A 23,403-nucleotide genomic window follows, 5' to 3' on the forward strand; every position below is an offset into this window, starting at 1 on the left:
AAAGAGACGCTAAAGAGTGAACACGTTAAAATATACGGTTGTGATAAGTGAGGAAAAGGTTTAAGATCACACCCAAAACAACGCCAGTGCTTCTGTAAGAGCCTGAAATACAGAAAACAACTTTTAATACTTCTGAATGCTAATTAATTCCACTTCAGAAAACAGGAAATCACCCCCTCGTTGGTTATGGCAGTTTCTTATATGCTGCGTTCCTCTGCGTGTGAATACATGCGCATGACATGCATACATCATAGCAGGCATGGCAACAAGAAAGGACACAGTTCTTATCGTGAAGGAAAGCCTTTCAGAGAAGAGAAGGAGGGTGAGAAAACTGGTTGAAAGAGAGGCCAAGAGATCAGAGAATCAAAGAAAACTTGGGGGGGTTTGTGTGTGGAGAGGAGGGGGCACGTCTGACCGCACTGGACCTGCCATAGATGTTCTGGGTTTCAGAGGGAGACTACAGGAACGGACCGGACCGGGTCAGGCTGACCACTGGCCACCAGCCTGAGAACCGTCGTTCACTCGTGGGAGTGCGGGGTCACACCTCCACCAGCAGGGCGGCGGACGGGCGGAGGGAAGACGGCGAGCGCTACGTACGTTGCCTCCGTGAGGTGAGTGCTTCATATTATCCTTGGAGCCACACTTTGACTGTACGTGAGTGAAGTCCATCTTCTTCATTGCAATTTGAATCTAGATGAAGATGGAGATGGACACACACACACACACACACACACGCACACACACACACACACGCACGCACGCGCACGCACGCACGCACTCACGCATGCACGCACGCACTCACACACACACACATACACACGCACGCACGCACGCACTCACGCACGCACGCACACACACACACACACACTCACACACACACACGCACGCACTCACACACACACACACACACACACACACACACACACACACACACACACACATTAGCTGTCTCACTCAGTAGATGGACAACAGCAAAGTAATGACAATGGACGGAGGATATGAAGCTGTGTCGCTAGTCAACTGTGAACTTCAGGAAGCGCTGGCTTGACACCGGCCTCACACGACCTCAGAGAGACGAGAAACCTTCCGCCGAAGATTAAACCCTCTGTTTAATTCCCCCGCACAGGGGAGAGCATGAGAGAGCACTGGAGGAGCTCAGACAGCCAGGCCGCAGCCTTCTTTACCCGTGTACTGAACTGTGGAACTGCTGAAGGGATTATGGGAAAGGGGTGAATATGGATGTATGGATGGTTGGGTGGTTGGGTGACCATCTTTCAGCAGGAGCAGAGGAGAAGAAGTCAGCTGTCAGACCTGCTCCTCCTTCTCATGGAGCTGTTTCGGTCAGGGTGTCAAAAGCCTTTCTAATGTCCTGCTAATAAAAGAAGCCTGCAACAACTCGATAGCCATAATGTAAACAACACTGACTCACACACAAACACAGCACTTGAGCTGTATAATTATATAGTTATAAGACAGAGAAGAAAAAAAAAAGCCATTTCAATATGTCAGTCCTTGCTGATAAATCATCTACACTAAAACTGAAATGTGAAAAAGGCAAATTTAACTCATTTACTAGTAAATAATGCTTAACTGCTAAATTCGTTTAGTATTATTTAGGGCATTTGTTGCAGTATTTATTGTAGAACTTATTGTATTTATTGTAGTATATGACTTCTCAGTGTTTGAAAAAACTGAATGAACAGGAACTTCTAAGCTTGGCCAAGCTATAGTCATCATTTTTTGGGCCTCTCTCTCTCTCTCTCTCTCTCTCTCTCTCTCTCTCTCTGTCTATCTCTCACACACACACACACACACACACACACACACACACACGTTCGGTACGTCAACGAGAACACACATCTACTCTCATTAAGCATGCCAAACACAGTGACCGCTAGACTCATGAACACCTCGGCCACAAATCGTGCCTGAATTATTTAGCAGAGCCAGAGTGCCATGGGGGCAGGGGGCAACGTCTGCGGGGCGGGGTTGTTTGCCAGGTCGCCGCTGTGTGGCGCGACTTTTCTTGCTCTCGGCCGTCTGTCCTGGTCGAGGCCAAGGGGTCCCCTGTCACTCACCCTGGGCCGGCTGTCATGACCGACTGGCTGGAGCGCTTGAGCCCTGATCCGGGGAGTCACTTCCAGTCAATCCCAGTCAGCCGGGGGGTGGGGACCGCACATCTAGGGCCGGATGGCTTGTGACTGCTGGAGGATTTATGCGACCTTTCACCCCCAGCACAAGGCGGTCTAGTCCCTGACCGCTCCCCACAAGTCTGGCCCTCAACTCAAATCCAACCCAGGGTGATCACTGCCCAGAGCAAGTTTTCGTTCTTGTGAAATCATCAGTACGTAAACGGCACAAACCACGACGGATTGAAGAGACTTGCACCGCGGAAAATATTTGTTGGTCGATTTTCGGTTGCATACTCTTCCTTGATCAAAAGTACTTCATCAAAATCATTATGTAGATTTATGCCTTATTTCTAAACATAAATTGCATCTAAGGCCATGATAGCTAGACAGATATCTAAACCTTAGCCCAACCAGGGAATTTCACACGGTCCATGCTCCGAGAAGTGTAGTGTTGCTCTTATTCTCAGTGCCCTGCGGAGTATTCCAGACATCGCTGGAGTCCGTTTTCTCCTAAAGCAACGAGCTCCCGTCCTGTGCATCAGCTCTCTCCTCCGCGCTCCTTCCTGGCCGCTCTTCCGTGCTGCAATTGGTCTCTCTGCTCCGCTTCCCTGCCCCCGGACCCCTCCGATATGCTGCCTCATATGACCTCGTCTCTGTGTACGGAATGTCATGTCATGCACATCGGGGGGAACTGGAGCACCGGCCTAAAAGACGTCTTTATGCATACCTTATGTACATAGTACATAAACAGTACATGAATATGGTTGTGTGTGTGTGTGTGTTTTCTCATATTTGATTCTGTCTCCAATGGCAAAGCCTCTTTCCTGTTTTTTTTTGCAAACAGATGAAAGAGCATATGAAGGAATTTGAGATTATAAGACTTCATAAAATTAGAGACTCATTCTTAAGGTGCCGTTCAAAATCGCAATGCCAGACACTTTGTACAGACACATGGAGGCACAAGGCAACACCACTGTGTGTGGGACACACTGACCACAGCCCAGCATGCTAGTCAGGGCTGAAAGAGCATAGCAGCAGAACCCACCCTCTGTCCAAACCCTTCACTCATCTCTAAACCACTTATTTCATAAAAATGTGAAACATTTCTGATATAAATCACAAGACATGCAAAAATTTGTGTCCCTTGAAACAGGTGCTAAGATCTGCCACATGGCACCTGTTTGAGAGTCTGATGGTGGGGGTACTACAGGAAGGCTAGATGGCAGTTGATTGGCTGACAGCGGTAGTGCACAGACTTGCCTGGCCCCCTTTAGGCTGGTACTTGATGTTATCCGTGGAGCCGATCTTGGACTTGACGTTCCTGAGGTCGGGCAGGGGCTGGTTGATCACGCGCAGCTGCTTAGGAGTCGTGGCGGGCGATTTGGGGGGGGTGCGGATGATGGCCACCTTTTTCTCCTGAGAGAGCAAGCTGAGGGACTTGGGGGTGCCTGGCGTGCGGGGGGTGCCCGGGGTGCGGCAGGAGTAGCTGGGCGGGGTGCCGGGCGTGACTGCCGCAGAGCCGGGCGTCCGGGGTGTCGATGTGCCGCTCCGGGCCGATCGGGAGCGGGCAGACACCGTGCCTGTGGACGGAGGGCAGTGTGAAGATCACACACCCGCTCACCAAGGCGAGCTGTGGACACTGGACAGTTTTCACTCTTCAACAGGATGGTTTCAACACAGCTCAAATTTGAATGTCTTAAATTTGCTTTTATAACTTTGAAGGACAACCTATAGACACTATCGTTGATGTTAAATTTGCAGGGAGAGCTGAAGAGAACAACAAAGCTGGACAAAATTAAACATACATTCAACATTAAAATAATGCATCACGTGCAAACATAACTGTGTCCACCCTGGTGGTGAGGAACGGTATGGCAAGCAAGATAGGCTAGGTCAAAATACGCAGTCTACCTGTCATGCTGGGTGACCTGCCTGTCCTATGCTCCGCTCTGACTTCAGTGCGAAAGGCTATGGGAGGGGAGAGAGGGCGGGGAATGGAGAGGGGGCGGAGCCAAATGAGACGTTTTTTTTGTATTACATTTAAATCACCGTGCACTAGTCAAAACATGATCAAAGCCCCCAAATTAACTGGACCCCTATGCCTAAGCAGCTAAAAAATTTATTTCATCTGTCATTACATTTGTGTGGCATATCCTGAGAAAACTAGAGAATGTTTCTAAAAAGTGGGTATATGCATGTGCACATGTGTGAGTGCATATGTGGGCGTATGTGTGTCTACATGAAAGCGATATTTCCATTTTGCATTTCTTCCTAGGTATCAGCATTGACTCTTGTATCTATTAGCATCCTAGTTACCTAGTATCTGACCTACTGTACTCGCTAGGATACATTCTATGAATAGCGTTTGCTAAATGCAATAAATCTAAATGTTTGTTTGTGTGTCCGTGTGTGTGTGCACGTGTGCGTGCGTACATGTGGGTCTGCGCGGCGCTGTGGATCCACTGCTCGTGATAGATGTGGAGCTCTCCTCCTGCTCGGCCGGGTGTGTGCGGCGGGACAGGATGGATGCGGGCCGGGGCAGAGACGACCTCTTCTCTGGGCTCCGAGAACCTCCGTCCTGGGTTGAGAGGAGGCAGAGATTGGCTTACACCCTGACCACACGCCGCCTCAGCGGTCTGGCCACCACAGCAGTTTCCAACCGTTCAAGAAGGATGTGTGTAGTGTTTACATTGGCCCCTGCATCCTCAAACGTTAGCATACAACTCCTGTTTATAAAGTGTGTCATTTGAGCTGCTATTGCAGAGAACCAAACACAGAGAACTGGCTCCCTCTCGTCTGAATTTCCAAAGCAATCAAGCTAAATGAAATCTGGTTCTTTTTAACCATGAATTACAGTTTATTTATTGAACCACATCCGTGCTCCTATGCTCAGAGATTCTTTAATCTTGCAATTCTACATTTCTAGTTTTTTATGAGATTGCACTAAACAACTATGGCTTCACCTTTCTTACCTTGCCTAAATGACTGTTAAGTGCAGGTGAGTCTTGTGGACCTGCCAAGGAGGGGCGGGGCTCAAAGGGAGCTGTCTCCACCAATGGGCTTGTTTTAGAGGAGGGGCTGGCAGAGTTGGGGTGGGGTGGAAGATGAGCCGACGCCCGCATTTTACAGGTGGGGATCTTTGTTAGTGATGCTGAACTGGGGGTCTGTGATGGACAGTGCATGGGAATTGGAAGACAGAACAGTTTGTTCATGCAAAAACAACGAAACCAATTTTAATTAAACAATGGGAAAAAAAAACACCATGTGAAGAAGGGTTATATCAAACACAAATGAGATAACACAGTGACACTCATGGAAAATTAAGCACTTAACATGACACAAAACATGCTCCAGTGTGCTCAAGAAGTCCTTCGAGTACTAACGAGGAGTACGTCAAACTATTTAACGTCACACTCTGTGTGTAGAATCTGCCGTCTGCAGGAATATTATTCTCTCCTGATTAAAAAACCCATTTTGTGGATTAGAGGGATTTTATAAACATTTCACAATGACTAAAGATGCAGTCCTGCTAGTCCAGGCGATGAAATGGGCGGGAACCTCAAACACCACGCGGAGAGCGGCATTTGGACCGAGCCGGCAGGGATTTGCAGAAAATTTGAGGAAAATAACAGCAATTATGTGAACAAGTACGTGTAAACCGAAAATCTGTAGAGGTCTTTAATGGCAGCTGAGGTCAGAGCAGAATAAACACCATGGCTGGGATAGCTCGAAGGCATGAAGTAGTCTCACCGCGTTCACAGATGTGTGAAATGGTGGATAACCTTGGGGTTATGGGTAATGGAGGCATGCAATCAGCAGCACTGGTGGAATGAACGGAAAATGCCAAACGGATGGAATGTTCAGGTGGGTCAATGGAAAAAAAATGAAGGCTGGCTTGATTGGTTGAGCAGAGAGGGTTGGATGATATATTGTTTATTAATGATTATACTTGCATGTATCGATATTGCAAATAGCTACAGGATGCAGACGGAAGGAATAATTGCATACAGAGTTTTCTATAGTGTGCAGAGAGTCCCCTGGCCAGTCTCAACTGTTGCATTTGTTAGGGTAAGTGACCAGTAACAAGTCAAGGTGCAGACATGGTACAGTGAGAGTCTTGTAGCCATATCATTAACTGCATAGAATTTCAGGTAGTCACCAGTTAGAATTAGATCACAAACTGTCCTAAATATCATATTCCAAAGAGATTTTAAACCATCCAGATCAGTGTATTGTGTAACACTATTTTAATACCACCTAATATTCTTCCACGGATACAACAAAGCACTATTGTAAGTTGTTCTGGACAACAGTTAACCCTTTAACATCAGTTAGTTTACTAACACCGCAGGTGTGAGATTTAGTGCTGGCGAATCTCATACCACTCGGTTAAAGTCTCTCATAAGTGGTGAGGATGCCCAAGATTATAATTCAAGTTCACGTTCCTTTACTCAGGACCACTAAAGGTTGTAATAATAGTGAAGTGAGCAATGCACCCTAGCTCCACTGAGTGTGTCGGTAATTAGGGTATACATACATGTCTGTCCACAGGAAATACTGACCATACTACGGCATGGTGCTGAACTACTTTGACTTCTATCCAAATGTGTCATGTTTAGAGGTGCTCATGTAGGGGATACTTACAGATGCCCGATCTCTGGAGTGCCTCAACCCACCGAGGGGCTGACGCCCGTCTGCCGACACTGGAGAGAGGTAGAAAGAGAGAGGTAGAGAGAGAGAGAGAGAGAGAGAGAGAGAGAGAGAGAGAGAGCGAGAGAGAGTGAGAAAAGGAGAGGGATACTGGGATTGTCAGTGTTTATTCTTTAAAAGAATATACAAACAATTGGAAAATGAGAGACATGCAGACAAAAACAAACGTTTGCTCTCTCTCATACCAACCCTGTCAAACGTCAGCCTCAGCATGCATACAGCAATGCTTTTGGACTTCAAATTCATTTTAACGTTTAGACTTTAGCTTAATTTACTCTAGACTCCCGAAGAGCCGTTAATTAACTTTTGTTAGTGCTCAAGACAGTAGCTTGAGCATTTATTTTTATTCTGGTCACTGAAACCTAAATGGAAGTGTGTCCAACCCACATCTGAGCTTTAGAGACTGCTTTGAAGTTTTCTGGCATAGTATTATCCAGATTTAAATAACTGCTTTCATTACATAAGAGGCTTTATTGTAACTTCGAACTGGGCTTCTGCAGCAATTTATCAGATTTTAAACATAAATTCAAATTTAGTTACCAGAGAGAAGGGGACCCTGATGAGGACAGGGAGCTCTCTCTCTTCCTCTCTCTCTAGCTATCTTTATACCTGTTTCTCTCTTCCAGTGCGAGGCCATATTCTTAGCAGGCCTATAACTACAAAGTAACAGTTGCCTGGCAACCGCTGCAGACGTACGACATGCCCAGTGAGGCTCTTGGGTAAGAACGGCTACCCGTAGTGGAAGTCGTGTTTCTATAGTGAAAAACACTCACCCTTGCAGAGTCACAATCACACACACTCATCCAAGACGCAGTGCATGCTTATTGCTTAACAAAATGCAAAGTCACTGCACAGCACGATCGCAGTCCATAGGCAAACGTAGGGCAAAGCAGCAGACGTGAGTGCTGAGACCAATAAATAAGATGACGGAGATATTCCGTGAGCACAGACAGCAATAGTGAAGCAGATTTCAAAATAAAAAAACGAAATAAAAACACTTCACTTAAATATAAATCAACATCCATGAGCAAAACAACAACAAAACAATAACAGCAATAATAATAAAAAAAAAACATAAAGCAAAGGGACAAACATCACTTCCACAATGACACGCCAGTGTACGATTGCCAGCCACATTGCACGAGCCTTTCCAGCTGATCACCTGCGGGTTTCCTCTTAGCCCAGGCGTGGTGCTGGGTAGGTCTAGGGTGTCTTACGGTGGACTTTAAAACACTCCTCCGGGAGGGAGAATGGCTCTGAGTTTCAGATTTTTTTGCGAGCTCAACCTTCTTAATCATAGCTATGAAAGGGAAAAAGAGAGTGAGTGAAAGAGGCAAAGGCAGCAGGTCCCCGGACTGAGGGCGTGAGACCATCCAGGCATGCCGCTTCAAATAAGGAATAGTTACTCAAAGTCTCAAAGGGAGTCACAAAGTTACTCAAACAAATAATAGAATAATAGACAGACACTTGACAAAACACATTAATTAAAGAACAACAAGACCAGTTTGAATTTGAGGTGGGTAATATACACATATATCATTTGCTATTCTGCCATGAACCTTACAAGGATCTTACACAATAACGTAATACCGTTCAGGCAAATACTTTGCCACGGACATTGGTGCATTAGAGACCTTTTTTCTTCTTCATGTCCTCCCTCTGGATGAGCGCCGGCTCCTTGCAGACAGGTTTGCGTTCAGGGGTGGAGATGCGGCCCTTGACCCTGCCTCCCTTAGCCTTCTGCTTGGGTTGTTTCTCAGTGGGCGGCTGCTTAGCAGGGCTTTCCATTCTGGGGAGAGGCTCTATTTTCTCAGTTGCCATGCTTCTATCATCGTCTGCTGACAATGAGAGGCAAACGGATGAAACCAAGATTATGACCAAAATCAACCTCCTATCAAACAGACCGAGGCGCTATTAGATATTAAAATGCATATATTTATAATAAATGCTCTAATACCAGCATTAAATGTTACTCGACTGAACTCTGTGAAACATAATAAATATACTTTTAGAAACATGATCCTTTAAAACCTTTTTTAACAATAAAAATGTATTTCTGCTTCTGGTTTTCAACATTACAAATAAATAAATAAATAAAAAAGACTAATAAAAATTAATAAATAAAAACACGAATCACCTTGAGTGTCCACCCAGGAACTATCCAAGATGGAATCATCCATTGTGGTTTCATCTTTGTAGTCATCGTAGCTCTCGGTGACACCCTCACTTTCTGGTATCTCCCTCGGAAGGCACACAGCAACTTGCACAACTTCTGGGACATCTGGAACTTCCTCAAGGCTAGCAGCTTCCATCTCTACTTCCTGAGCCATTTCCACTGATTCTTCTTCCTCTTCTTCCTCTTGGAGTTGCTGAGGTGGTTCTTCCTCAGGAGGAGCGAAGAATCGCACGCTGTGGCCAGGCTCCTCTCTCTCGTCAATGGTCTGCACCACTGTGATGAAGTCATCTTCCACAGTCACTACAGACTCGATGGCAGCTCGAGGTTCTGCGGTCTCCTCCACCACTGAACCTGCCCTGTGAAGCTCCTCTTCTTCTTCCTCTTCATCTTCTTTGTCCTCCACTTCGGCCTTAGTCATGTCTGCTTCAGCCTGCTTTGATTTAGTCTTCTCTTCGTCAACCTTTTCCATTTCAACCCACTCTGTTTCAAACTTTGCTGTTTCCAACTGTTGTGTTTCATCCTTCTGCATTTCAACCATGCCTGTTTCAGGTACCTCTGTTTCAAGCCTGTCTGCTTCAGCCTTCTGCATTTCAACCTTGCTTGTTTCGGGCACCTCTGTTTTAAGCCTGTCTGCTTCAGCCTTCTGCATTTCAACTTTGCTTGTTTCAGGCACCTCTGTTTTAACCCTGTCTGCTTCAGCCTTCTGCATTTCAACCTTGCCTGTTTCAGGTACCTCTGTTTCAAGCCTGTCTGCTTCAGCCTTCTGCATTTCAACCTTGCTTCTTTCAGGCACCTCTGTTTTAAGCCTGTCTGCTTCAGCCTTCTGCATTTCAACTTTGCTTGTTTCAGGCACCTCTGTTTTAAGCCTGTCTGCTTCAGCTTTCTGCATTTCAACCTTGCCTGTTTCAGGCACCTCTGTTTTAAGCCTGTCTGCTTCAGCTTTCTGCATTTCAACCTTGCCTGTTTCAGGCACCTCTGTTTTAAGCCTGTCTGCTTCAGCTTTCTGCATTTCAACCTTGCCTGTTTCAGGCACCTCTGTTTTAAGCCTGTCTGCTTCAGCTTTCTGTATTTTAACCTTGCCTGTTTCAGGCACCTCTGTTTCAAGCCTGTCTGCTTCAGCCATCTTCATTTCAATGTTGTCTGTTTCAAGCATCTCTGTCTCAGTGATTTCTGGCTCAGGTCTCTCTGTCACCAAGGCATCAGGCTTAAGTGGTTTTGCTTCCTCCATGAGTTCCTCAGGCTCTTCCCCCAGTTCTATTTCATCCTCCATATTCTGTGCCTCAGGCTTCTCAGTCTTTACAAGATCTGACTGCACCTGGTCCTCAACAATAGCTTTCTTCTCCTTAACAGCTTCCACTAGGGGTGCATCCTCTTTAGTGGGTTTCTCAACAGATCCAGCAGGAGACAATTTCATTGGCTCGGCTTTCAGAGCCTCTTTGTCCTCTACTTGTTTGGGTTTCTCTGTGTCAACTTGCACTTTCTCCTCCTCCGGGGCACTCTCTACCGACGATGCTGGGGATGGTTTGATAGGTCTAGCAATCCTGTCTTTGGCAACTCCAGTGAGCTGGTACACATCTTCCGCATCTACCTCCTCATAGGCCTCCTGGTGCACCAAATCTGGCTTGTTCTTCACCTTCTCCCTCAGCTCTTGGAGTTCCCGCTCCTCCTCTACACTCAAAGGCCGGTCCTCCATTTCCAGCTTGCGTATTTGCCTCTCATAATCAGCTATTTCAGCCTCTTGCTCAGCCATAAGCTTGGCCTGTGCATCAAGACTAGGCCTTGCCTCTTCCAAGGTGACTGTCACAGTTGGGGTGACAAAGGTGTCACTTAGTTTTTCTGACTGCTTTGCCTCAACACTTTCTTTCTTGCTCGGTTCTTCTGTTGTATCCTTCCGTTCTTCTGCTCGTGGGGTGATGTCCTCCTTAATATACTTAAATGTTGGGCTCTCTTGTCCGCTTGGAGCCGGACTTGCCTCTCTCTCCTCTGATATCATAGTGTTGAAGATTTGCATTGGTGGAGGTTCCATTGGACTGTGCAAATCTGCAGGAGATGGCATGGGACCCGAATACTCGCTGAAAACACAGTATCCCTGTTCTTCCAACTGTCCCTCACTTTTTGCGACTCTCTGACTTTGGCTGCCCTGAAGTAAATGGGCTAATGAGTCACTCACAAGTGTTGGCATATCTGCTGGCACTGACTTCCTCCTCATGATCTCAGGGTCTGTGTTCTCAGACATCAGCCTGGATCGGGTACCTGCCAAGTCTAGCATTTCAGGCAGATCTGGCGCCATCACAATGCCACCGTTTTTGTAGGAGTACTTGGTAGGCAGAGGAGACTCAGGAGATTCTGGCTGTGGACTTGCGGGCTTGACCTCAGCTACTGTCTCCTTGGGAGGGGAACTGGATGGAGTTGGGACAGAAGCGGATGTCTCCAGGATCAGCGGTGGGAAAGATGGAACTTTCTCCACTGAAGGAGTTGTGATGGGAAGGTAGTCGGCAGATTCATCCAGGCTTCCACTGGTGTAAGACATGATGTCTGTCGCCAAGGGGGAGAAGTTCCTGGGCCGCCCTTGACCTCCGCTCTGATCCATAGTGCCGATGGTGATATTTAAGGAATAGCTTCTTTGTTCAAGGGCCAGTTTTCCGGGAGAGAGCCGACAATCGTCCCTCTTTTCAGCTAGCGGGAGAACCTTTTGCTCCTCCATTGTACCCTTTTGAGTTTCAGGCTTTTCATCCATCTGAGCCAGGGTACTGTAGCTGATTTCTGGAACTGAAACAGCATTTTCTGTCTCATCCGATGTAGCACTAAGCTCATAATAACCTTCCCGCTGGCTTCTGTCTTCATCTGATTTCAATGTTGTGGTCTCAAAGTAAGCAGACATTCCAGACTTGTCCTTAATTTGTTCTTTCTCCTTGTCCAAGCTGGGAGAGTCTTTTCCAGGCACTTCTGGAGTTTTGGCACTTGCTGTAACCTCTATCTTCTTGTCTCCAGTAATGACTGATTCTGCTTCCAGTGATTGCTCTTCACGTGTTGGAACCTTACTGGAGTCGGCTTCATCCGAAGAAGCAGATTTCTTGGTACCAAATGGCGAATCAGCCTTGTGAGCTAAAGCATCTGTAGGGTCTTTGGTATGCCCCTGGCCATTGGGGGAAATAGCAAAATCCTCCGTGTCACACAGGGTCGGTAACAGGGTGTCTGACATGCCTTTGTCAGGTGCAACACTCTGGTAAGAGGGGAGGTCACCCGGACGCACCTCTGACTGAGTGAAGTCCATGCCAACCGGTGTGGTCCTCTCCCCACATGGCTTTTCTGCATCCATCTTCACAGCTGAAAACAAATCTTAAGTGATCTGGTTGTGCTGCATTACGATTCGATCTGGGCCTAAATGGATTTGCCAGGCCAACCACCACACAGACAAGCAAAGCCCAGCATTCTGCACGACGCACAGCACTGCAGATGAAACAAAACGGCACATACCAATTCAGTAGTGAAGGAAGCGATGGCATGGATGTGACCGCACCAACATGCAAAATGTTGGATGGATAAGATCCACATGATGATGGTGAAATGTCCAAGGTGGCTTTGGCCTGATACGAAGCAGCTGTCAGTGCACCACACATGGGTTTGGAAGGGTTTCATCACATGATGACTTTAATAAAGTATAATAAATCTGTTTAATAAATATAGTATAAATATCAGTAGAGATTTTATATATATATATATATATATATATATATATATATATATATATATATATATATATATATACACACACACACACACACACACACACACACACACATACACACACACACACACACACACGCACACACACACTGTAGTGCAGTAAGAGATGTGGAGATATTCCGAACTGTAGTAAAGTACACAAAGTTTTCAGAGAAGTAGGACGTTTCAGACAGCTTATGAAGGACCTCTGTCTGAAATGTTCTGTTTCTCTGGAAACTATATATATGTGTACATACATACATACATACGTACGTACTTTAGTTTGAGCCTTAATGGATTTATCAAATAATTTGTTTGTGTAAATGCCCTGATCTTGTTCAACAAATTAGTGGAAAAAATGCTGCCATAGTCAACAGAGACCGTTCTGCTTGTGAAATCTTTGAATATTTATTTTACCTGAGACAAATAAAGACAATACAAATTAAATACTTGGGGAAAATACACCTTTTAGGTTTTGGAATATAACAGATGAAATGGCTTGATAAAGAAAAATAAAATTTAAAAAATGTAGGCAGAAAACCAAAATGAACAAAGCGCAAAAAAAAAACCCTCTGGTAAAGCAGACTAAAATCATAGGATTTCAACCAAATCTTGAGCTGAATCAAACACAGGTGATTGACCACAGCATGCTGTACAGAAACCTCCATACACTGGCAATGTAGCTGGCAACAAAAAAAAACAACAACCACTGAGCAATGAACCACAGGCGGCGGCAGAGGTCAGCCTGGCAGCTGTAGCACCAGACGGGAGAAAGCAGTGTGCTCGAGAGAAAGCTTCACCAGAAAAACAGAAGACAGTGACTGCACTGAAAAACAGCACTTAGAGGAAAAAAATAGCAAAGAGAAAAAGGTAAAGTAACACAGCTCTGGCCACAGAAGCGGAGCACCATCAAGCCTGTGTTGCCTGGCAGCGTGAGCAGAGAAGAGGACAACCTCCCACATTTCCTCAGCTTGCACCTTTAGCTATGGCTTTTTCTTTCTTTTTCTTTTTTGTGTTTTGGTTGGAAAGCAAAAGGAAAAACATGCAGGCTGCAGAGGAGGGAGGACACACCTTTCTCAGGGCTCTCTTCCCTCTCTGGCTCCTCGGTGCTCCCGTTAGGAGCTTCTGGGCCAGCAGTAAGTGCCCGGATCTCGGCCTGCGGACAGGGCAAAGCCTGGGCCTCGCCTGCCACCGCTGCCTGCTCTAAGAGCTCGGATGGGGGTTCCTGCTCAGGCTCCTCCCCAGTCCACTCCTCCTCCTCCTCCTCCTGCTCCTCTAAAGCTGCTGAAGGAGTGTCCTCCTCTTCCTCCTCCGCTGCGGAAAGAGCCTCTATGGTCTCTTCTTCTTAACAGACAGGGGGACAAGTGGAACATCAAGACTACGGGACAACACAGACTTGGGTTATAGGGGTTGAAGGAAGCGGGACACTTTCAGCTCTGGTGAGAATGAAACCAACCCAAATGATGCATGTGTACTGTTTCAGTATGAATGTGGCACGAACAGTAGCAACCCCTTAGTTTAATAACAGTATCCCACTGTATCACTGAGTAGGCTATTATAAAATATTGAAATAGTTCCCCATCTTAGAACATTGGCGAAACCATTTATCAGATACACATTATATTATATATAATATCATGTAAATGATCTTATCTATATGGGACAGTTTACCAGACCCAGACTAGGCAGAGAAACTGGCCTTGTATATTCTAAAAATTATATTGTAATAAAAGTATTCTCAAACACACTTTATCCTGACTGATAAAGAGCTGGAGACCCGATGAGGAGTCACCGCAATATGCAGACCAGGGTGTGGTGTGGGAAACAACAGAAGAACCCCTGTGCTCCCATGACAATATGCCCTATATCCGGGTATTTAGCGCTCATGACCGTATTTACAGTCATCTGTATTAGTAGTGCTGAGGTAGTCCTGGGTCAGCACTGTGCATTGCAGTTTGGGGCTTCAGGGACACCTCATTAACCTCCCTGTCACGGAGGAGTTGGTCAGGAATAAAAACAGTAAATAATGAATCGTGAAAGAATCCGGAAAGAAGTTGCTAAATGTTGAACACAGGGGTGAAATGAGTCACAGCTGGGAAGCCCCTGCATGTGAGGGGAGTTGTTTTGACTCCTTTCGAGTCACACCAGGACTATCTCTGCTTAGCTCTGCAGCACCTGGGATTCACACGGCAATAAAGGTCTACTAGACTCTCTCTCTCTCCATCCCAACATCATGCACGCTGCCTATTCTTCAAATCCGGGGCTATTTACCTTCGTACTTAGCAGCATTTCAATTTATGAGACTGAGATATGAGATGTTTGGGTTAAAACCTTCTCTGCAGATGAAAGCACATTGGAAACATTACCACTTTAGCACCCCTGTGGGTGTAGTAGGTTTTTTGCTTTAGCAAGAAATCCTGCTTGAGGGAGTCACAGTCTGTCAGCAGAAGTCAGCAGCTCAGAAAACCTTTAGGTGGGCTGCAGAGAACAATGCTGGTAGTGACCCTGGTTCCGATAGTGACCCTGGTTCTGGTAGTGACCCTGGCTCTAGTTGTGACACTGGTTCTGGGCGTGACCCTGGCTCTAGTAGTGACACTGGTTCTGGGCGTGACCCTGGCTCTAGTAGTGACACTGGTTCTGGTAGTGACCCTGGCTCTAGTAGTGACACTGGTTCTGGGCGTGACCCTGGTTCTGGGACTGACACTGGTTCTGGGACTGACACCCCAGGTCAATGCCATGGTGAAATGGGAGCAGAGTGAGAGAAGGAGCAAAGGATCAGGGAATTTACTGACTTATGCAAGACAGTAAGCAAATTTAAAAAGTGTGTGTGTGTGTATGTTTGTGCGTGCGTGCATAAGAGTGCACACCACAAAGAGAAGAGCTGAAAGTCTTCCTGTGATCTACAGCATGTGTACATCAGCAGGTGGGGAAATGGGGCGGAACTTGATGTTGGGGGCGGGGCATGGACAGGTGAGTATGTTTTTTTGGGCCAGATGACGAACAGACAGAGTCAGACGGACAGAAAGACGGACACACCAAACAGGCAGAAGAAAAAATGTGCACAACATGCTCGACTGACCTGCTGATGTGGCAAGTCATTGGGCTCCGGCGTAAAAGTGAAGGTTTATTCGTCTACTGAGCGCTTCACACTAACGGCGCCTCGGACTGCGTACGCCCTCTCAGGCCACCAGATGCACATTCTAAACCGAGCCAAATGACTTGCGATGAAATGTCCCGGAAAAAAAACACGCGGACCAACGAGAGAACGTGGAACGCTCCACAGACGGAGCGTGCACAACACAACAGAAACGGAAGACAGAAGGGGAGGGAGAGAGAGGAAAAGAGGGGTGCAGAGGTCAGGATATAAAGAAAGGAGGAGAGGTCTGGAGAGGGGAGCAGGAGGGGAGGCGGGATGGCGGAGAGGAACCATGCGTGGTTCACCTTCGATCTGCCTAAAAGCAGCAGCCTGCCCTGGCGGGCCCGACCCCGAGAGGGTCCACTCGGGGCTGAATAAGGGGTGGTCATAGTACTCCTCGTCAGAGTAGTAGGGCTCATCCTCAGGCACTGAAACTGAGATGGAGGGGGCGAGGAACTTGCACCTCTCCCGAGAATTTTGGAAGCGGCGGAGAGGCCCTGCCTCCTCATCCCCTACATCTACAAACAGACACACAAGGAGAAGGAGCTGCAGGGAAATCCGCACACGGAAAGAGAGAGGTGGGGGGGCAGAGAGAGGGAGAGAGAGAGGGGAGAGAGAGAGAGGGAGAGAGGGAGAGAGAGAGAGGGGAGAGAGAGGGGAGAGAGAGAGAGGGAGAGAGGGAGAGAGAGAGAGGGGAGAGGGGAGAGAGAGAGAGGGGAGAGAGAGAGAGAGAGGGGAGAGAGAGAGGGGAGAGAGAGGGAGAGAGAGAGGTGGGGGGACAGGGAGAGGGAGAGAGAGAGGGGGAGAGAGGGAGAGAGAGGGAGAGAGAATGAGTTGAGGAGAGAGTGAGAGAGAAGCAGAGAGAGTAGGGGATCGGGGGATACGGAAAGTGACGGAAAGTAAGAAAAGGACAAAAAGTGCTGAGGCGGGAAAAAGTGAGGAAGACCAAGAGGAGAGTGGAGAGGAAGAACATGGAGGCGCTGAAAGGGAACATGAGAGAAAGAGTAAGGAGGAAGAGAGGAAATATATACGGTAGCGGCAGAAAAATAGAGATAGAAAACAGTAACGCTGAGGCAGGATACTAGAGTCAGAGAGACTCAAAGGAAGTGAGACAGAGACACACACACATGTACATACACACAACACAGCCGCACACATATACACAAGACACCAGACCAGAAACACAGAAATCTGCTGTGGTGGCACCATTTCTGGGATGTGATACAGCATGAAAGAGCATCGCTTTAAACAACTCAACTGGTAAAACACACACTGCACTTATCTGCCATGAGTCAGTCAGCATTATTTACACCTTTCCTTTCTATTTCCTGCCTTTCTACTTCTGTTTCCTATAACGCAGTAATATCCTGACAGGTTAATGCCTGACTGGGTCTACAACCCAGTGGTCATTTGTATTTATTTGTGGGATTGGACGGTTTGCATTCTGCGTTGTCCTCTCGTCTCGCCCGGCCACGGCGGTGCAGAGCGCCTGTCGGCTCCTCACTGCTGCGTCTGGTACAAAGTCAGCACAAGCACGGATATACGGAAGACCCTGCTCCTGAAGTGGCTTTTCCATGTCAGTTTCCATGGCAACGTAGGCAGTGTCAGAGGACAATGGTACAGACCTCCGCTAGCTCTAACGGGGTGCCCTTACCACCACTGAGCAGAGAGACAGAGAGAGATGCAGTCAGGGAAATAAATAACGAACAAAAAAAAACTAACACAGGAACAAACATACAAGCGCAGGCCCACAACATTAACGGCACCGACAGCACAACATGCAGACAGGAAAGAACAGGAAGAGCGTGTGGTGTGAGGGTGGGGGGGCGTTCCCCAGTCACCCGGAGGTTAATCGAGGGCGGAGACCGCGGCTGAGAGAAGATGGGACTGAGGGGAGGGCTCGGGTGGAGGAACTCATGCAGGGTGGAGCCTCCTAACAGCGCCAAGAGTGTAGGGACGGAGGCAGCGGGGTGATGGAGATGGAGGTGAGGGGACATTGTTTCCGTCCAGGCTGAGTCTTCCGAAGACTGTGTGATGAGAGCGAGCGTCCATAACACGTGCCGAGGAGAAATGAGGAAGAGGAGGAGGTGACCAAGTCAGCGCTGTGCCCGTGTCTCCCCCAGCGCGGCTCTCTCTGGCTCCCCCTGTTGGGCAGGAGCTGGCGGCTCATCGCACAGTTGATGTGAGGCCCAAAAAAAATAAACCTCCTCTCATGGCGCCCGTGATCGACGAAGATGGAGACACGCCGAAACCATGAACACACTTTACACTCACATCTTTATGCACACATCCGTACACACATGCGTGCCTTCGTGAGCGCGCTCATACACACACACCCACCCACACGCTCACACCCCAGAGACTGCAGGGCAGGAACGTACCTTGCTCCAGCGGGCCAAAGTGCTCGGCTGCGGGTGAGGGAGGCGGAGATGGGGGCAGGTTGGCGGAGTCTTCCACTGCACACACAAAGAAGAGGGCACGGTTAGGAGATCGGGAGGTGCAGAGAACTGCCTGCCATGGAAGAACGCAGTGAAGGATGAGAAGCAGCGCAAGCCTGGGGAGGGTATGCAGTCACGCTAGAGACTTCGCTCCCATCACCCACACATACACACACACACAAACACGCACTCACAATACACACACACACACAAGCACACACACACATACCCACACACACACAGTCACAATACACATACACACACACTCACAGTACATACAAACACGCATTCACAATACACACACACACAAGCACACACACACACACTCACAATACACACAAACACGCACTCACAATACACACACACATACCCACGCACATACACACACACACACACACACTCACAGTACACACAAACACGCATTCACAATACACACGCACACAAGCACACACACACAAACAATACACACAAACACGCACTCACAATACACACACACACACATGCACACACACGCACTCACAATAACAGTAGTGAATGCGAGTCCCACTCATGCTTCCCAGTCTATCTGGTGTTGGTTTCCCCACCACTGCCTGAGTATAACCACAGGTGGCTCAAAACGTACTACACTTACTCCATCACATGTACCTCAGTAAAATTTAGAACATTTTTCAGTCGTTTTAAGATCCTAGACCCACATCCTGCTATTGCGGGAATACTGACTCCACCAAAGCCACTTTTGGATTTTCTTGTCTTATTTATGTGGTGTGAAAGGAATCTTAAATGAGGACATGGCACATCATTTGAAGTTGACAAGTGTTTTACAATTAATTTGAAGAGAAATGTTTGGATCTGCTTCCTAATCAGGCTGGGATTCTGCAGCTCTGTTTTGATTATATTAGTTAGACAAAAACCTGAATATTTTGTTGCACAGTGCTTTAAAATATGACTTACCTACTTTTGAGTTTTGCATGTCTACATTTACTCCCAAGTATTTTTTTAAAGTAACAATACTTTTAGTTGAGTAGTTTTTGGCTACTGTACCCACATCTAGGTGTGCCATAGAAGACCTGCAGGGATGCACACACTGTATTTAATGTAAATGTGTTCATGTACAAAACCATTTCACATGTTTTAAATAGACATTAATGCCACATCACAAAAGACTGTGACTGCTAATTCACAGCCAGGCCACCAAAACAGAGAGAGAGAGAGTCAGAGGAGAGGGAGAGAGAGGAGGGAGAGAGACAGGAGAGAGACAGGAGAGAGAGACTGGGGAGGGAGAAACAGAGAGAGAGAGAGAGAGAGAGAGAGAGAGAGAGAGACAGGAGAGAGAGACTGGGGAGGGAGAAACAGAGAAGGGAGAGGAGAAAGAGAGAGAGAGAGGGAGAGAGAGAGAGAGAGAGACAGGAGAGAGAGACTGGGGAGGGAGAAACAGAGCGAAGGGAGAGGAGAGGGAGAGAGAGGAGGGAGAGAGACAGGAGAGAGAGACTGGGGAGGGAGAAACAGAGAGAGAGAGAGAGAGAGAGACAGGAGAGAGAGACTGGGGAGGGAGAAACAGAGAGAAGGGAGAGGAGAAAGAGAGAGAGAGGGAGAGAGAGACAGGAGAGAGAGACTGGGGAGGGAGAAACAGAGAGAGAGAGAGAGAGAGACAGAGACAAAGGAAAAAATGCTAAGCTTAAAGAAACACTGTTACACAGCGGGACAGATATGCCATTCCAGCAATCGCAAAGGTGTGAACGAAAACCTGTCAAGTACATCGACTTCCCATCTCAAGCAAACACAGGACCAGCATGTTCTGCTATGAGTCTCCATGATGGCAGTGTAACCTACCTGAAGATCATACCGTGTGCCTCTGTACCAGGATGATAGGGTGTAACCTACCTCTGTGCCAGGATACCTGCCTGTGATCCTGGCCCAGTGGCAGCACTACCTGACAGCAGTCTCTCCCAGTGCTGGTGCTATCTACCTGTGGGGTCACTTGTGTTGTTGCATAACTACATAACTGTTGTTGCATGGCAGCAGTGAAGTTCTAGTACCCTACCTGAGGGCAGTCTGACAGCAGTGGGGCTCTAGTACCCTACCTGAGGGCAGTCTGACAGCAGTGGGGCTCTAGTACCCTACCTGAGGGCAGTCTGACAGCAGTGGGGCTCTAGTACCCTACCTGAGGGCAGTCTGACAGCAGTGGGGCTCTAGTACCCTACCTGAGGGCAGTCTGACAGCAGTGGGGCTCTAGTACCCTACCTGAGGGCAGTCTGACAGCAGTGGGGCTCTAGTACCCTACCTGAGGGCAGTCTGACAGCAGTGGGGCTCTAATACCCTACCTGAGGGCAGTCTGACAGCAGTGGGGCTCTAGTACCCTACCTGAGGGCAGTCTGACAGCAGTGGGGCTCTAGTACCCTACCTGAGGGCAGTCTGACAGCAGTGGGGTTCTATTACCCTACCTGAGGGCAGTCTGACAGCAGTGGGGCTCTAATACCCTACCTGAGGGCAGTCTGACAGCAGTGGGGCTCTAGTACCCTACCTGAGGGCAGTCTGACAGCAGTGGGGCTCTAGTACCCTACCTGAGGGCAGTCTGACAGCAGTGGGGCTCTAGTACCCTACCTGAGGGCAGTCTGACAGCAGTGGGGCTCTAGTACCCTACCTGAGGGCAGTCTGACAGCAGTGGGGCTCTAGTACCCTACCTGAGGGCAGTCTGACAGCAGTGGGGCTCTAGTACCCTACCTGAGGGCAGTCTGACAGCAGTGGGGCTCTAATACCCTACCTGAGGGCAGTCTGACAGCAGTGGGGCTCTAGTACCCTACCTGAGGGCAGTCTGACAGTAGTGGGGTTCTAATACCCTACCTGAGGGCAGTCTGACAGCAGTGTCTGGGTGCAGCTCCTGCTCTCCCTTCAGCACTGCCACCGCCTCAGCTGTCACCTCCTGTACGATCCGCGCGGACACTTGCTCTGTGACACACAGACAAACACACACACACACACACACACACACACACACACAATCAGCATATCTGAGTGACAGTCACTCCCAGCCCTGAAGACTTGGACTGTTCTCTCTGTTCTCTCTCCGACATCCAAGTCCTTCGAGCATTCAAATGTGTCGGACAAACACACAGAACAATGCAGTGTGGGACATCCTCAGAAACCAGCAGGACTTCACTGCCCCTCCCCCATCCCTGAGCTCTGGGACTGCACAGAGGTGCAGGGTAGTCCAGGGTAGATAGTGATGCCCTCACACCAGCATCCACCCCTACGCCACACAGCCGTACTTCCCCGACACGATCGGAATTCACCTAACATGCCCACGATTTGTGTCAGCTCTGGACAGTTTAAGCCAGTTAAAATTCCTTCATTATAGGGTGGGAAAATGCTGACAAAAAACGCCCTATGGGTTCGCACAGACACAATTATCCTTAGAAGATTTTCCGCCTTGTAGCTAAAGACAGGGAATGTCCTGTTTTCGGCCCAGGTTCCAGTTCAAGGTTAACGAACCTGAGTCTGTTTTTCTCTGAAGACTCGAATGTGGTTATAAAGCAAATGGAATAATACTTGTGTTTTCATTCCATCTGTTTTTCCTTCACCGAGCAGCAACTGAAAATGATGCGAAGAGGACATGAGGACGAGCGAAACGTTTTCTGTTTGTTGGATAAGGACAGCAACGGGACTGGCAGTGTTGTGAGAGAACAAATTGTCATGGCAACAGCGGACAGAGCGCTCACGAACAGCAAGTCTCCAATTAGGGAGCAATCTCATACCCAACCCACAGAGTAGCTGGTCAGGAAAGTCAAGAAAAAAATGTGTTTCACAAATTTCAAAGGTTTAGGGATCACCTAGCTTATCACAACCGATGCAGTTTTGCCAAATTTCAATCTTTGGATTCAAATTCATCTCTCTTATTTTTTAATTGTATGTATTTATTTTATGGTGTAATTAAAGCATTATTCATTACTCATATCATTATGCCATTTCTGTAAAACGTTATGGGAGTTATGCAAATGTGGTGCGTTCCACAACACAGTGAGCTGCGAACTGTCGTCTGCCACGTTGAAAAATGTTCCAAACGAATCATCTTCTAACAATCACGCTCGAAGCACGAGGCCGTCCTTTAGAGAGGCTTTTAGAAAATGCCAGATCTTCTCCACTTGCTGTTGCGTAACGTGGTGCTGAACGACCCGAACATAACGCCACGTGAGGGAATGAGAGTGAGCAGGGAATTAACGGACGAGGACCCCAAAGCAAAATGCGCCTGTGCACCCGGGTTCGGCACCAGCGCAGGTGTTGGCCAGCCCCAAAACGGCACAACCGCTCAGCTGTAGCTCTACATCGGTAATAAAGCACACCTTTACTTACACCTGCCTACTTTTTCCGCAAGACAAGCTGCCCAAAACTCACTGTAAACATACAAGCCATAAACATAATAAACTACAAGCCTTATCGCATGTGGTTTCATTTGTCAGGTGACTACTAGCACATATATGAGCTGTTTACTTTTATTAATTAACAGGCCCGTGGCGTATTAGTAGCTGCACAGGTTCAGAAGTGCGCCATTACGACGGCTCGCAAAGCCTTTGACGCGGTTACGCTCCATTCGTCCTCCCACATCCTGCACGCTATAGGCACTGCGCGGGGGTGGGGTGGGGTGGGGTGGGGGTTATCCGGGGAGCGAGCTAGTGCGGCGGGGTCTCTTTAGGCGGAGCTGCCTCCCACCCGACACATCCGAGCAACCCACACAGACACGGCAAACGCATGCGCGCGGACAATCGGAGCCACCCACGCACGCACGTAGAAAGAGAGAGAGAAAGAAAGACAGAAAGGGAAAAAAGAGAAGAATTCGCTGCAGCTCCTCAGCTCAGAGCAGCGCTCACATTATCCATTATGCCCTAGTCACGCGCTGCAAGAGCGCGGCTCGTGCGTAGCGGGGCTTTAAAAGCCCGTATCTCCACGCTTCTGGGTCCGCCCCTGGACTCACGTGGCTGATAAATATTAACGCTAATAATAAGCGAAAGACTAAGCCTAAGATCACGCTGATGGCTCCCACAAACCTTAAGGTGATTTCACCTGGAAAGTGCTCGCGCTAGTGCATTGGTA

At 47.9% G+C, this 23,403-nt stretch overlaps 1 protein-coding gene across 29 annotated transcripts in view; it reads right to left on the bottom strand.

Moving 5' to 3' along the window:
• The window catches only part of map2 (microtubule-associated protein 2), an 86,301-nt gene that overhangs the window by 5,052 nt on the left and 57,846 nt on the right, over window positions 1-23,403 (bottom strand). For 7 of the 29 annotated variants that reach the window (XM_081713219.1, XM_035535897.2, XM_081713220.1 and 4 more), the window contains 13 exons: window positions 21,160-21,264; window positions 18,262-18,336; window positions 16,186-16,398; window positions 13,816-14,085; window positions 8,980-12,345; window positions 8,477-8,680; window positions 8,005-8,142; window positions 6,777-6,835; window positions 5,105-5,296; window positions 4,566-4,710; window positions 4,044-4,100; window positions 3,393-3,712; window positions 598-690 (listed from right to left, as the gene is read on the bottom strand). In XM_081713219.1, coding sequence (XP_081569345.1) covers window positions 598-690; window positions 3,393-3,712; window positions 4,044-4,100; window positions 4,566-4,710; window positions 5,105-5,296; window positions 6,777-6,835; window positions 8,005-8,142; window positions 8,477-8,680; window positions 8,980-12,345; window positions 13,816-14,085; window positions 16,186-16,398; window positions 18,262-18,336; window positions 21,160-21,264 — 5,237 coding nt within the window. Of the gene's footprint in view, window positions 1-597; window positions 691-3,392; window positions 3,713-4,043; window positions 4,101-4,565; window positions 4,711-5,104; window positions 5,297-6,776; window positions 6,836-8,004; window positions 8,143-8,476; window positions 8,681-8,979; window positions 12,346-13,815; window positions 14,089-16,185; window positions 16,399-18,261; window positions 18,337-21,159; window positions 21,265-23,403 lie in introns of all 29 variants that reach the window. The other 22 variants (XM_081713225.1, XM_081713216.1, XM_081713232.1 and 19 more) reach the window with 22 other exon arrangements.

Source organism: Electrophorus electricus, chromosome 4, assembly GCF_041902795.1.
Source record: "Electrophorus electricus isolate QZ-2024a chromosome 4, ASM4190279v1, whole genome shotgun sequence".
NCBI lineage: Eukaryota > Metazoa > Chordata > Actinopteri > Gymnotiformes > Gymnotidae > Electrophorus > Electrophorus electricus.